The sequence below is a fragment of the Sminthopsis crassicaudata genome, chromosome 1, assembly GCF_048593235.1.
Source record: "Sminthopsis crassicaudata isolate SCR6 chromosome 1, ASM4859323v1, whole genome shotgun sequence".
NCBI lineage: Eukaryota > Metazoa > Chordata > Mammalia > Dasyuromorphia > Dasyuridae > Sminthopsis > Sminthopsis crassicaudata.
In genome coordinates this window covers 293006778-293022824 of record NC_133617.1, presented here as the reverse complement: position 1 = coordinate 293022824, position 16047 = coordinate 293006778, and the positions used below count along the sequence as shown (strand labels likewise).

Here is a 16047-nt window from a genome sequence, read left to right as displayed (position 1 = left end):
ATTGAATCAACTATAGTAAATGAGTCACATGATCAGATCTGCATTGAAGGGAAATTTTAATTTCCCAGCAGTATGTAGGATCACTTGGAATTGTGAGAGACTTAAGTCAGTCTCCTTAAGTCAAGGAAACCAATTAGGGCATAGTTGAAATAATGGTGACATGAAGAGAACCTAAATCAAGATGACTGCTGTGTAAGTGAAGAGAGGTTGCAGATAGACACATTTAAGATTTAGCACCTAATTGAATTTGGCGTTAAAGCGCAGTGAGGAATCAAGATAGCAAGATTACAGACCTGGGAGAGTGAAAAGATGATAATGCCTGTGACAGAAATGGGGAGGCTTAGAAGAAGCAAGGGTTTAGAAAAGGAAGAAGACAATTGGTTTAATTTGGCATACATGGAGTTTAAGATATTTTCAGAACATTGGAGTTTTAAATGTTCAGTAAACTCTGGTGATGTGAGATTGAAGCTCAAGAGTATTATACTGAATGTATAATAGAGAAAAGAGTTGGGGGGGCACAGGACAACACTTTGAAGAATTGCCCATACTTAATGGGTGTTATTTGGATGATGAATCAACCAGAGAAACTAAGGAAAGGCTGGACAAGTAATAGGAAAACCAGAAGAGACTAGTATTATAAAAACCAAGAAAGGGAGAGTATCCAGGAGCAATTGGGGTAGGTGGTCAAGAGTATCAGATACAACAGAGAGGTCAAGGATGAGGACTGAGAAAAGATCATTAGATTTAGTAATGGGGAGAGAGTAGTTTCAATGGAATAATGAGGTCAGAAACAAGGCTTAAGAAGTGAATAAAAGAGAATTGGGCATAGTTAGATTTTTCTAAAAGCTTGGCTTAAAAGGAAAGGAGAAATACAAGATTGATAGGGAAGAATGAATCCAGTGAAAAGTTTTTTGAGTTTTTTAGTTTGTTTTTAAAGTGAAGGTAGACCTAGGTGTATTTTAAAGTAGTTGATGGAGAGAAGTTGAAGACTTAAGCAAGAAGAATGACTTTTCAGGATGTGGTCTATTGGAGATTGTCGGAGAATAAGGGGAAAGAATAAGGAATGATGTCAAAGGCTACTGAGATGAAGAGAATGGGAAGAGAGGGATTCCCAGCAAGTGGCTCAGTTTTGTTTGTTTTTTTTCCCCCATAAGATAGGAGATAACCCTCAGCTGAGGGACTGGTAGGTAGGGAAGTTTTGGTAGGTTTAAGGAGATAAGAGAAGGCTTGGGATAGTTTCTGTGGGGTGTGAGATAGGATACCAATTAAGTATCAGTAAAAGGATTGCCTTGTGCAGTGAGGGTAAAATTGAAGTTAGAGAATATAATTTTGTAAAGAACATAATCAGCACAGTCATGAGACTTCTTCCAATTGCATTCAGGAATAGAAGAATTAGATGATTAGAATAATCACGAGCTCAGTTTTTGGTTAAGAGATATGCAGTAATAGGACATGAGGGCAAACATGGGTAGCATTAAATTGGGTTGGGGTTGGAAAGGTAAAAAATGAATTCAGAATGGGGATAGTGGTTTGAAAAAGTACTGGGAAGAAAAGGGAGGAATTTGATCTTTCAGTGAGAGCAAAGAATAGAAATGACACAGAAGTGAGATGATTTGAAATTATGTTCTGGAGAAATAGTGAAATCAAAAGTTTGAGCATGTTTGTGACTGAAGTGGAATGGTATAGGTAATTGGATTTAAAGAGACTAAAAAATTGGGAGTTTCAAGGATTGTCTGGTTAATAGTCTAGTTTAAAGTGAGGAATTAAGAGAAGAGGAAGAGATGATGAAGTGCTGAACTCCTGGAGAAAGAGAGACTGCCTTGAATGTTGGTATTCTTTAGCCAAAATAATTCATATTGATTCATACAAAAGGGGAAAATGAATACCACATTTTAAAAATGTCAGATTTATACTTAAATCTTCTTTTACATGTTGAAGTTTTCTTCACCTATATAGTCAAAATAATGAATGCTGATCACAGCAGTAATCCCTGATTTTAGGGGAGTTATGATGGTATATCTCATAAATTCAACTTTTTCCTAGTGTGACTCAAATTACTTTAAATGACGTCTGTCTCAGTGACACATATCTTTAAACAATAGCTAGATTCACAGAGTAGGTTTAGTTAATAATAGGGTACCTGGATAAGTGGAATATCTAAATGGTCACTCACCTAATTATAAATGCAACTCTTTTCTTAGTGCTTTACATGTTTGAAATGGACTATGCATAATTGGTGAAAAGTCCCAGGTCGCTATTCCACATCAGTTACAGTGGATCACTTGGAGCCTCAAGGTCTAACAAACAGCCCTTTTACTAAAAGCTGTTCAAGTGCCCACAAATAGAGGCAACTCTCCAAATAGCTACAAAGAAGCTCAGAAAGAAACAGATAAAAGCTGCTGGCAAGGAGATTTCCTTGAGATTCAGACTCACTGCTAAGGGTCAAGAACTAAGTGCCTTCATATTCTTCCTGTTCAAACTCAGTCTAATTTCAAGCCATCCCATCCAGAAACAAAGTTAACTTTAATTGCCTCAGGCTTATGATCAAAACTTCCTAGTGTCCAGCATTATTCTCCTTGGGGGTTATGGGAATGTGGGGAGTCTTCACTCAGCCCTCCTGATTCCAGCAGTTTCTTGGTCCATAGCAGGTTTGGAGGAAATTTTTTTGTTTTCCGTTTCATTTTGTATTTTTTGGTTCCCATTAAATTATAAGTTTTATTCTGTTACAGTAGAACTGTTTACTGAAATTCATAAATCTAAGCACATCCTTTCCTTAATGAGTAACAACTATAAAGGATTGAGCTAATATTCTAAATTATATCTATTGTATAATTATAAATTGTAAAATTCTATAAAGAAAAGATTAGGAAGGGTGAATGATCTATCCACTTCATATCATCTGGTTGCCCTTAAAAACCTCTTTTTGATTCAGCTATCCCCATTAGCTATGATCCTATATATTTCTGCAATCAAGTTATGAAGATATTTGTAAGGAAATTTTGAATTCCTTAGATATTATCTTCTTCCATTGAGAAAAACATCCCTAGTCATATAGCTTTTCTGAAAATCCCAAAATTGAATTAAACTTTAACTATAAGATTATTGAAACTAACTTTTGGTAAACTCCAAGTAGCTTTAATCAGTCTTTTATTATGAAAAATACCTTTATATAAAAATAATTATTGTTGAAGACTTCTGTTTCTTTTGAAGTTTATTACGCTTGTTTTTTATGAAAATAGAAAGATTAACATCAGGCCAGGGCAGATCAAATTTATCTCAAATTTCAAATTAACAGAATATAGATTATAGAGGTTTTTCTGTGCCAGTTTATTTCATCTTGTGAAAAGACATTAAATTTAAAAAGCTGGGTTTTTTCAAGTTTTTGTAATTCAAGTTGTATTTAAAAAGTGATTAAAAAGCCAAAAAATTCTTGGTTTCATTAATAATTTTCTATCAATTTTCAATAAAGTATTAAAGGTATTAATGTAGCTAAAGGATACTTAGGTCATAGATTTTTGATTATATTAAATATGGCTTTATATGTTGGGAATAATAAAGAAAAATAGTAAACTACTTACTAGGTAAAAAATTAATAAAAATCTTTAACACCAAAAAAAATTAGTTCATGCCTAACAAACATTAGGTTAAGGACATTCTACCTTCAGAGAAGTTGGGAAATATGGTATATATGTAGCACTAACATCATTTTCTCTGATAAATAACTCATTTTTGCAGTGCTTTAAAGTTTGAAATAAAAGTCAGGAAAATGTCATTTATGCAATATCTTCCAAAATACTTTTAAAAGTACATCAGAAGATATGTATATATAATAGCTAGCATTTATATAGTATTGTACATTTTACTTCCTTGAGCACTATGAGATAATTGCTATTTTGTTATTCTCCCTACATGTGAGGAAGTTGAGGCTCAGGGTCATTCAACTATTAAGTGTCTAAGGCAAGGGGCAGCTAGGTGGCGCAGTGGATAGAGCACCAGCCTTGAATTCAGGAGGAACTTAACACTTCCTAGCTGTGTGACCCTGGGCAAGTCATTTAACCCCAGCCTGGGGTGGGGGGGGAAGTGTCTAAGGCAGGCTTTGAATTCATGTCTTTCTCACATATGTACACACACACACACACACACACACACACACACACACACAGTCACTTTTTTCTACGTTTTCATTTAGTCCAGACCTGTAACAAAATGCAAAATAAATTGTCAGAGTTACAATAATGGTAATATCAGAGCCAAGAATAAATTTCCTTTCTTTTAAGTGGCCACTTGTCATTTGAAATCACATTTCATTTTTCTCTACATTCAATTAAATATTAGTGACCAACAGCCTGTAATACCTACTAGTGTGTCAGCCATGTCTAGTATTATTATATATAATTATTTATATTTTCCATTATGGTCAGTCCTACTTCTATTCCTGAGTAATAATGTCAGCTTCCAAGAAACTATGTTGGATTTTTTACAACACAGATTATTCAGTAGTTTCAGCATTGTTGTAATTTCTAAAGCCTAGTGATTCACCTTCCATGAATAAAAGCCCTTAATATGGTAATCTATATGGGAAGCCATGAAGTTGGTTTCCCAGAGCAAACTAAGTTGTAGAAGTTGATTAGTACCCTCTACCCATTTGGAGAAAAAAAAATGAATTCTTTATAATCTACTTTCTCTTCATTAGGATAGTCAAGTATATAATAAATCCTGAATAGAGAAATCATTTCCACATATCCAAATTCATTAGGATAGGATCACTGAAAAGAAATTTGCCTGAGATATATATTTTTCAATTTCCATAGGTTTTCCCCAAGATTCTCTTACCTTATAAACCTATCATAATGAAACTGCTATTTTTAAAAGTTGTACTACATCGTAATGATAGTGTATGCCTCTAGAAATCAACAAGCATTTATTAAATTACTATATGCCAGATGCTGTGTTAGTTGCTGGGTATACAAACAGTCCTTGCCCTCAGAAAATTATTCTGGAGGGGGAAAGGGTGTAAGGTTGTAGGGCAAAGGAAAGGGTATAACAAATACTAAGTAACGGGGTTGGAGGAAGATATATTAGAAGCTAGAAGGATCAAAAAAAATACCCCCTGTAGAAGGCAACGCTTGAGGAAAGCTTTGAAGGAAATTCAGGATTCTGAGAAATAAAATCTTTGGGTATTAGAAGGAGTGAATAAAAGGAGGGCAGCCTATGCAAAGGCATAGAATAGAAATAGGAATGACATGTATGAAAGATAGTGAAGTGATAATGTAGATAAACTATAAGATGTGTGAAGAGAAATAATAAATATATTCCAATTGTAAGAGAAATTGTAAATTGGACCTAAGTTATGAATGATCTCAATAGACAAACAAAAGAGTTTTTATTTCTGGTGTTTAAGGTAATCTGAAGCCCCTGGAGTTTGGAAAGTGATAGATCTGTGATTTAAGAAAATCTCTTTGGCAGATGTATGGACAATAGATTGGAGAAAGAAAACAAATTAGCAGAGAAATAAAATAGAAAGCTTTTGCAAGATGATAAAACCTAAACTATGATGGTAAACTTGAGGAGTGACAGATTTAATAATCTACTATGATTTTAGTTTCAAATCTGCATGATTAGAAGAATGGTGGCAATCTTGAAAAAAGAAAATAAGGAAGTATAGAAGAGAGATGTGTTTTACTAGAACAATAAAACCCATGAGCAATCCAGTAATGTAAATCAAGTCAGTTTTATATCCAACACTAAATAATACATGGATGTAAACAGTTTCTGTTATTGATACTTTCTGTAAACTAAACACACTGCTCTAGTGAACTTCAGTATAGAGAACTTTGTGTTGCCAAGAAATCCTGGTTTATAGGATTCCACGTTATAGAGATCTGTATGTATAGAGTATAAGCTTAAAGAGCAAGGTACTACTTTTGTCTTAGGTTTATACTATCAGTACCTAATATGTTACATAGATAGCAATCATTCTAAAGTTTGTTGGATTGGATCAGCCGTAGTTTAAAAGAAAAAGCTTAGTCTGCTGATCGGTTTGTGAATTTATTCGGACTGTTTAAGCATAATTTTTTTTAATTGGACCTTTTGAATATTCAAAACAAATTAACAATTAACAGTAAGGATGATTGAAATAAAAGGAAATGGTTTACATAAGTTTTTCAGTATGATTTTTTAATGGAAATGATACATTTTTAGAAATATTTTATAGCTATTATTTGAAACATTAAAGTATGACATTTGGTTTAAATCATTGTAGTGGGTTATGTTCCTAGTTAAAAACCAAGTTACAAGATTAGTTTACAAATTGCAAATTGAACATAGACAAAATATATACAATCTTTATTTCAAGGAAATAAATCTTATTTATCTCCCTTATGAATCTTTTTTGTTCAAGGCTTTCTGTGAAACTCTAGAAGAAACAAACTATAGATTACAAAAAGAACTACTTGAACGACAAAAAGAGGTAGAATCGCTGAAGAAATTGTTAAATGAGAAACAACTTCACATAGACACTATAGAAAACAGAATTAGGTATGTTATAATGTCATGCATTATTGAATAGCCTTTCTATTGTACTTGTTTTCTCTCTTTGTAAAGAATAACTGTGTGTAACTTGGTAGAAAAACCTTAAAAACATATTTTCAGTTCTGCAAGTTATACTTGGAATAAATTTGCCATAGTTCATATCTTCATTATTATTTATTGGAACATGCTGTAGAGTTTTTACAATGTTAAATTTTCTTTAAATAGTAAAAAAAGATTCTTGAATGTGTTTTTGGGAGAAAGGATTGCTGTGGGGGAGTAGAGTGGAATTTTGAATGATACTTCTCCTTTTTCTAGCCCCACATTAACTCTTCTTATTCTTGTACACAATTTTCCTTTCATTATGAACTTGACAAAAATCAACACACATGGATCATATGAAACTAACATATTTGTTTTGGTTATAAGTGTATATTAAATTTTACAAGCTAATAATTAAACTACCTGGTTTATCATTGGCTGCCAAAGTGTCATTGATACTTTTTTTTTTCTTTTTTTTTTTATTGGCATAATTATTAAACATTAATACTTACTTTTTTTCTTTTCAAAAGCCCTCAGAAAAGGGGGAGGAGTGAAATCCTCAAGTTCACAGTTTCTTTTGATATGCCAATCATGTCCTAAGAATCTGTAAATTTCTATAAGCATGTAATATCATATCTATTCAAAGTAAAAGGTTAGTTGTGAATGATTTTCCCAAGAATATCTCCCTTATAATTTTAAAACCAATATAAAATAGTTAAAGAGAAAAAAAATCTTCCCCTAGGCTAATTGCCACACCCCCACACAAAGATACACTCTTTAAAATTATCATTTAGCTTTATGTATATATCTGTGCCCCATGATAGTTTTTCCTTCATTTTATAGTTCTGGGAAAAACACAACCTTGATCTTTATGAAAGCCCTAAGAGGAAAAGATAAGAGTCATTTACTAATACTGTGCTATTCTCTTTTGAAAAATTAGAATTTGAAAAAAAAAATGGGTAAATTGCATAATTTATTTTAAAAGGTTTCAATTCCAAATTAAGTTTTTCAAATATACACATTCAGGAAATGGCTCCTTTATTCTTAACAGAAAGGGGCGCGGGGGGGAGCTTGAGTGTGTAAAATATAGAATATCATTTTAAACATAAAAGGGGCTACTTTCCTAGAGTAATGTTCTTGTTTTGGAAACCTCTAGACAGCTGTTGCTGAGGACTGCTAATTTGTGTTTTGCAAATAAAACTATCATGCATTTTAAATATTGATAGAAATAAACTGGTTTTTATTGCCAACTTATTTCATTAGGTTATTGTCTTTAGAACATGAAGAAACACTTAGAGTTTCAAGAGAAGGTGAATGTACCAGAAAGATAGAGTCTTCTGCAATTGAAGCAGATCAAGATACCTTGGGTGAAAAAAACAGGTATGTTACATAATATAATCTTACTATAACATAACGTGACTTTACTAAATTGAAATTATTAAGGGAAGGTGATTTCAAGTTGTAGAACATTTTAGAAGAATTGTCTTTTGTAAAAATTTTCCAACAAAATAATGGAGGTTCTATAGCAAACAGGAAATTGAAATTATTTGTATAATGTGTGTGATATATGCCTTTCTGAAAAGTATGGTCAAAATGCAAGTTGGTCTCCCTCCCTGTAGAAAAGGTAAAAGGGGTCCTCTCTAAATCGACAAGGAGAATGAGCTTCTTTGAGGGGAAGAGAATTGTCAGTCACATGGTTAATAAGCATTTATTAAGTACCTACTATCAGCCAGGCAGCATGCTAAGCTCTGGGGATACCAAAAAAAAAAAAAAAAAAAGCCAGGCAAAAGGCAGTTCTTGCCTTCAAGGAGTTCACAATTCAATGGGGGAGACAAACAAATATATACAGATAAGCTCTAGGTAGCATAAATAGAAAAGAACTTTTATAAAGGATAGTTTTAATTGGGACTTAAAGGAAGCCTGGGGAGTCAGTAGTCAGTGATACAGAGGGACAGTATTCTAGGTGTGAGAGACAGCCAGAAAATATAGTCTGAACCAAGAAATGGATTGACTTGTTTGTGGAATAATCCATTGTTACTAGATCAAAGAGTTAAGTGGGAAATAAGTTGTAAGAAGACTGGAAGGATAGGAAGGGACTGAGTTATGAAGGGCTTGCGTACCAAACAGAAGATTTTGTATTTAATCGTGGAGGTGCTAGGGAGCTACTTCAGTTTATTGAGTTAGAGGGATCAGACATAATGAGACATACACTTCAGGAGACTCAATTTTGGCTACTGAATGGAATATGGATTAGAGTGGGCAAAGACTTGAAGTAGGCAGATTTACCAGAAGGTTATTGCAAGTGTGACATGATGATGGTGTTAAGAGAGAAGATATATTTAAGAGATATTGCAAAGACAAAATCAGTAGACCTTGGCAACAGATTGGATGTAAGGGTTGAGTAGTGAGGAACCTAGGGTAACAACTTGGTTGTATGGTGTCTAGGAGGATGGAGTAGCCCTGAACAGTAATAGGGAAGTTTAGAGAGAAAATTTTGAGAGAAAAAAGATGAGTTTCATTTTGGACCTATTGAGTTTAGGCTGTCTTCTGGGCATCTAGTTCAAGATTTTTAAAAGGCAGTTAAAAATTTGAAACTAGATAACAGAAAGGTTGGGGGAGAATAGATAGGTTTGAGAATCATCAGCATAAAAATGATAATTAAATCCATTGGAGCTGATGAGATCATGAAATGAAGTGATATAGAGAAGAGATATATGACAGAGCACTGTGGGAAATTTACAGTTAAAAGATATCACCTGAATGAGGAAATAACAGTATAAACAGCCTGATAGAAGAACCCAGCAGAGAAATGGGGTCCCCAAAATCTAGTGAGAAGAGAGTATCAAAGAGAACATAATAGACTATTTCTCTCATATCCCTATTAACAGACTGTAGAAAGGTCGAGAATTTGGAGTAAAAAAAGGTCATTGGGTTTCACAATTAAGAAATCATTATTAACTTTTGAACAGAGCAGTTTTAGTGCAATGATGAAATCAAAAATAATATTGTAAGAGGTTAAAAAAGAGAAGTAAAGCTACATAGTAGATGCCTTCTCAAGAATTTAGCCATAAAATTCAGAAGAGTGAAGATTTTTTGAGAATGGGAGGCATGGGCATGTTTATAAATAGTAGGGAAAGAGCTGGTTGGGAAAGATTAGAATGATAGAATGGAGATGACAGAAGATGCAGTCTTAGAGGAAATAGGATGGAATTGTATCACTTCTGCATGAATAAAGTCATCTCTTTATATAATACAGGGATGAAGAAAGAAATAATAGCAAAAGACACTCAAGTGGAAAGAAATGAAGAAAAGAGAAGGGGGAGCTCATACTGAATGGTCTTAACAATTTTTTCTATAAAATATGAGACTAGGTGACATTTATAGAGAGAGAGTCATAAGAGATTTGAGGAGGAATGAAAAGCTTTGTAAGAACTGCTGTGGAGAGTGGATTAATGAGTTGATAAGAGTGTTGTAGAGAACTGCTTTGGGGCAGTGAGGGAATAGTTGGAGTTGTATAACAAATTTGTAGTGGACTACATCACATGTCATGTTCAATAGTAGTGTACATGTGTAGGAGCAAAGGGAACAAATCAGTCATGAGAATAACCCAAGGCCTAAACTTGGCCAAGTTCAATAAGAAGGGCAAGAATCAAAGGAAAAGGACAGCACAGAGTTGAACTGGTTTACTATGGAAAAAAAGAAAAGTATGGCTAGTATAGGATCAGTGGCCTGCTAGATACCTGAGTAGTTAAGGAATTAGAGGTTATGATGGGTGTAAAGATTAGATTTTAGTAAAGAAAGGCAAAGAGAGATGGAAAGCCACTAGATTATGGGGATTTAAAAATTCTTAAACATGGAATTTGGAGTCTTGTTGGTGATGGCAATATCAGTATTCTTATATGACCATTTTGGGGGAAGGGGTAGGTAGAGGACTAAGTCATGAGAGTGAATGGATGGTATAACTGAGTGGTAATGGTGTTGGAGGGAGAGTTAATATGTATATTGTAGTCCCCTAGTATGAGAGCTGGAGTTAAAAAGAAAAAAATTGTGAGCCAAGTACAGAACTCAGTGGAAGAAAGGGGAGTAACTTAGAAGTCTATAGATAATAGCTACCAAAATTTTCACTAGGTAATAGATATGTTGTATGAACCTCAAAGAAAAAAATTGAGTGGTATAGGAGAACCTGGAAATGGCAGTAGGGAACAAGGTATTCTAAAAAAAGAAGCTGAAGAAGGCAGAGTGGTGTCTTGATCTACGTCAGGAGATTGGAGGGTATAACTATATCATAGAGGAAAAACATTTGGCCTTAAGTAATAAAATAAATTTCTTCCCCCCAAAAAAATGTGGAGCTGGACTTGCAGAAGCTGTGGTTAGTTGTTTATTCTCCAGGGAATGATCTCTTAAATCTACAGATGTCTAGCAGATGAGTCCTCCAGTAGAATTAGGGAAAGAAGAAATAAAAGTTAGTGATACCCTGCTGAGGAATATACTGGGATAGCTATTTATTGACCTGAGAATAGCCAGATTGTTGCTCTTTTCCTGGAGCACGAATATAAGACATAGCTAGGAACCTAACAGAAGACTACTACTTATACTTAGTGCAAAAGCTTCTTAAACTGTGGGTTGTGATCCCATATGGGGTTGCATAACTGAATGTGGGAATCAGAAAAATTTGACAGCAATAAAAAGTATCAGAAAAATTTGACAACAATAAAAAGTATCAGAAAAATTTGACAGCAATAAAAAGTATCAGAATATTCTGCCAACAATTTAATTCTTTATGTAAAAATAAACAAGCATGTCCATCTCCTTAGTATGCAACTTTCTTTCATCTTTGATAAATAGTACAATTATATGTATACCAAAGAATTGTTTTAAAATAAATTTCTATCAGTAAATGTTCACTTTTATATACCTATGTACCTGAAATTACATAAAAATTTTTCAGATGCAAATGAGTTTTGAATGGGAAAAGATTATAAAAAATGGGAAACTTCTAGTAATAAATAAACGTTTCTAAAAAGAAGAATGAGGAACAGTAATAACTGACATTGATAAAATTTGTAAAGCATTTTACATACATGTCATTTGATCTTCAAATCTGCACTGGAGTATTAAGACTCTCGTCTGACAATCCCTTTGTGTAACTTAGTCATAGAATGGACATAAAGGGTCATTTTTCTATGCCTATAAGATTATGGAAAGAATTTAAAAGGAAAAGATGAAGGATGCTGGGGAAGGGGGCCGAAGAGGTAGATGTTACGTGTTATCTGTAGAATGAACATAAAATGGAAGGTGAAAACAGAAGAGAAGTAAGGACTAAGAAATATTAGGGCTAATCTGGATAAGAATGAAAGTACAGGGACAGGTGGAAGTGAAAGAGGTTTTTGCTTCAGTTTTTGGCAACTCTGAATTAAATTTTCCCGGGACCAAGATCTGGAAATTTGTTAGTCCTAAGGTATGAAAAATTGTCCATTGTTATCAGGAGAAAAGAGAATAAATGAATAATAATTGCATTAGGAAGGTCTTATGGTAGTAGGCATTAATTCCAATCATTATCCAATTCAGCTAGCCAAGTCAATATTGTATTTTCTGTCACTAGTTATACCATTATAGGCCAGTTGCTTTCCTTGAGTCATTTTTTTTTTTAAATGAGGGGATTAGTCTAGATGTTTTCTAATATCTCTTTAACTCTATATCCAGTATTTAATGGATAGTTTAGTTTTGTTTTGTTTTTTCCTTCTGGTAAGTAACTTTAAAAGTATAATGAAATATCATGAATTTTGAATTTGTGATAATTTGAATGGGCAATATTAAACTTTGACTTATATGTTACCTATTTTTATAAATGATTTATAAAGCAAATTAATTGAGAATGAAGGGAACACTAGCAGTACTTTGACATTTATATAGTATTATTCATTATATATAAGCATATTTTCATATGCAGGCTATTTTCAATTTTTTATTATTCATTAGAATAATAAAGTAACTTACATTTTAATAGCCTACCACCACAATAAGACTTTTTGAACACTATCTGAAGAGCTCTTCCTCAACAACAGCCTTAGAGTTTTGTGATGTTTAAAAGATTTGAGGGACATAGTTTCTGGGTAATTTAATCATTTTATTAATAATGCTAACATGATTATTAATAAATTAATACATTGATAAAAGTATGGTCCCTCTTAGATCAAAAGTCCCTCACGATGGGCTCACAATTCATATACTTTTGAAAGAGTAGGTGTACCTGAAGGTATCAGTCAACTTGGGTTAACAATTAATGAGAAAATGGATATTGCATTGTAAAGGTGGACTTTATTAAGTAGTACTTGGGTGATTCAAATCTTGGTCAAAGAGACATCGATATTTTCATATTACCTGTCTTACAAAAAGAAGAATCAACATTTTCCCGGACTTGTATGAGTAAAATGCAGTGAACAGGAATCCATCCAGTAGCCTAAACTTAAAATTTCTTTTACAATATCTTGGCCATGGAAATCTAAGAGAAAGATTTCCCAAACTGGCTAATTTCTGGAAGACTCATCTTCCTGAATTCAAATTTGCTTCAGACACTTAATAGCTAGGTAATAGCCCTAAGCATGTCACTTGGCCCAGATTTCCTCTATAAATTAAGCAGTAGAAGTAAACGGCAAACCACTACAATGTCTTTGCTAAGAAAACCCCAGCTGAATTCATGAAGAATCTGATACAACTGAACCAACCGAATGCTAAAGTTGTTAAGCAAAAAAAGAGGAGGGTAGATTTGATCATTTTAGTAGTCTTCTCTTTTAATTAAAGTGGTCCTTTGTATGGGGGGGGGGGGGGGAGAGTTAAGAAAATTGATAAGATTGAAGGGAATGGATTGGAGCCCATTATAGTCTGTAGAAGCTTTAGGAGTCAGACATGTACAACAGAATACCACCCTCCACGTGTTGAGCACTAACCAGTCCACAAGCCCTCTGCTTCTTGTCACTGATGTCACTTATATAATTTTAGATTAGAATTTAAGGATTGGGTTTTTTATTCTGGCTGTGCCTTTTGTGAATTTTGTAAATCTGGACAACTCACCTGAACCATATCTGAATTTTATAATAGCAATCACCTAATGTGCTCCAAAAGAATTCTGGAGAGATTAAAATGTAATGTATGTGGGATATATAGTGAAGTATTATAGTAGCCAAGGTAATCTTATTAATATTTTGTTGGCAATAATTAAGTCATTCCAACAAAATGTTCTATGGTAAGTCAAATGTGACAAATTTTACAATAAGTTATTTTAACGGATTCTTTATAAAACGAGGGTTAGTGTGCTTACAAGATTGCTTTCACAGCAGTAAATATATGTTGTAGCTTTGTGGTAGATACATTTCATTTGGCAGTTTCAATAAGACTTTTAAAGATAATAAGAATATATATTGAGTTCATTCATTAGATAAGTTTTGCTATTGTTCTAGGTCTGATAAGATTCCCAAGGTTGGCTGGAGTGATTGTGAACCTGAAAATTCAGTAACCGAAGTGGAGGTAGCTGAAGTGGCCTATGCTGCTGAAGAAGAGTAAGAGATCAGCATCAGCTGCCATAATCTTTGGAAATTTAGCAGTTTGGACTGGATTATATTTTAGCAAAAACTGTTTTAAAAAAAGAAAAGTAGCTGCAAAGCATTTGTGGGGGAAGGAAGGGTGCACATGTGAGATGTTTACATAAACAAAATTATAACTTATTGGCATAGGAAATATTCAGTGCTGCTTTTAAATTGCTTTATCTAGCCTTCATATTTAATATATTTAAAAAGGTCTAGTTAGGATTATTTTAACCTAGACCTATATTCTTAAATATTGTAAATAAATGATTATGAAATTTTGCAATATGCTTTAAGCTGTATATACATGTATATGACACATAAACATCACCATTAATATTAGTCGTGAAAATTTAGTATGTGTGAAGCACACTTATTTCTATCTCATACATATTTTTTAATTGGTTAAAATAAGTTAATAGCATTTTTTTTTAGTAAAGATATAAGAACTATTTAAATTAAGACATTGATTTTTAAGTACCTTAAATTTTTTTAAAGAAATTTTCATTTTGATGCATTAAAAAAAGAAGAACTTGTTATTACCAAATAAAAAGTACCTGAAATAACAACAATCAACTCTCCCTTTAGGGTTGCTGGAAAGAAAGTAGTAAAATAGTAATTGATAAAAATAACTAATTGATATACAGATATTGTATTATTTACATTATTATTATTACTCTGTATTACATGTTTATTTTTATCTCTCATTCTTGAACTATAGGGATAATGAATTTGCCTTTTTCCCCAAATACTACCTCTTACTAAATAAGGTATGCTCTTTTGAAAATGTATTCTAGATTATCTAAAGATAATTAATTTATAACCAAAAGAGAAAGCCATAGTTCTGCCAAGTTAATATCTAGGTTGTTCCCAATTGCAATGCATTTTTATTTCAGTGTAGCTGAGATGTTTCAGCATATAACTTTTTTTTTCCAGAATGTATTTATTTAGCCAAGTGATGCACTTTACAATGATTAAAACTCCTTTGTGCCAAGTTTAATTGGTTAATAGCTTCATTACAGAGAGGAGTTAGGAAAAATGATTTTGTAGTGCCTTTAATATTTAACTGTTACAGAAGTCTTAGAATTCTGTGGATCAACTTCGTGAAACTTCTTTAATGTTTATTTTGGCCCTGCCATTAGTTATTGGAAGTGCCTTTGTTTTTCCCCCAGTGAGAAGTTGTTTCATGTTTTTTGCCCATATGGTTTTGCTTAATGCTAGCATGACTAAGGTGCATAATTTAAAACTAAGTTAATGTATTGGCTGTGTACATATATATGTATATATGTATGTGGTTTTTTCCTAGAAATGGAAAGAAATTGATAAATAAAGTTGTGACTGTCCATTTTTGTAACTGTTTATCTGTTTTCTCTCTCTTCCATTACTACCAACAAATACCTATTTAAAATTCTAATAACACTTTCAAAGAATAAAATGTTGCTCACCTTTATTTCTAAATTAGAATAGTCTGGGTTGAAAGTATCAACAATCTAATTTAGGTTTTTGTGGAAAACAACAGGTATTTATTAAGCACCTGTTAAGGAATAAGAAAAAATGAAGAATAGTACCTGCACTAAAGGAGTTCACATTCCTATCAGAAGGACCAAAAAATGTGTCTAATATTTTCAAGAATATGACTTCATATGGGTATGCCTTTATTTTTTTTTTATGAAAACTGAAAACCTTTCACAATTTAATGAACATCTTTCATGAATTATTGTGATTAAAAGAAATTCATTAGAAATATTCAAAATATTTAATGTTTTTTTCTTAACTGAATTTGATCTTTGCCCAATTACTGAAGTAATATAATTTACTTATTTTAAAATGAGCCAGAGTTATAGCTCCTAAAATATTTATCTCTAAAAAATTTCTACCTAGCTTGTATGTATTCCTC

At 32.8% G+C, this 16047-nt stretch overlaps 1 protein-coding gene across 2 annotated transcripts in view; it reads left to right on the top strand.

Annotated features, from left to right (window-relative positions):
- Positions 1 to 15493, top strand: part of SNX16 (sorting nexin 16) — a 40181-nt gene extending 24688 nt beyond the window's left edge. For both annotated transcript variants that reach the window (XM_074278970.1, XM_074278971.1), the window contains 3 exons: positions 6401 to 6537; positions 7834 to 7950; positions 14028 to 15493. In XM_074278970.1, the coding sequence (XP_074135071.1) occupies positions 6401 to 6537; positions 7834 to 7950; positions 14028 to 14130 (357 nt within the window). In that variant the 3' untranslated portion in view covers positions 14131 to 15493. The remainder of the gene's footprint in view (positions 1 to 6400; positions 6538 to 7833; positions 7951 to 14027) is intronic.
- The last annotated feature ends 554 nt before the right edge of the window (positions 15494 to 16047 follow it).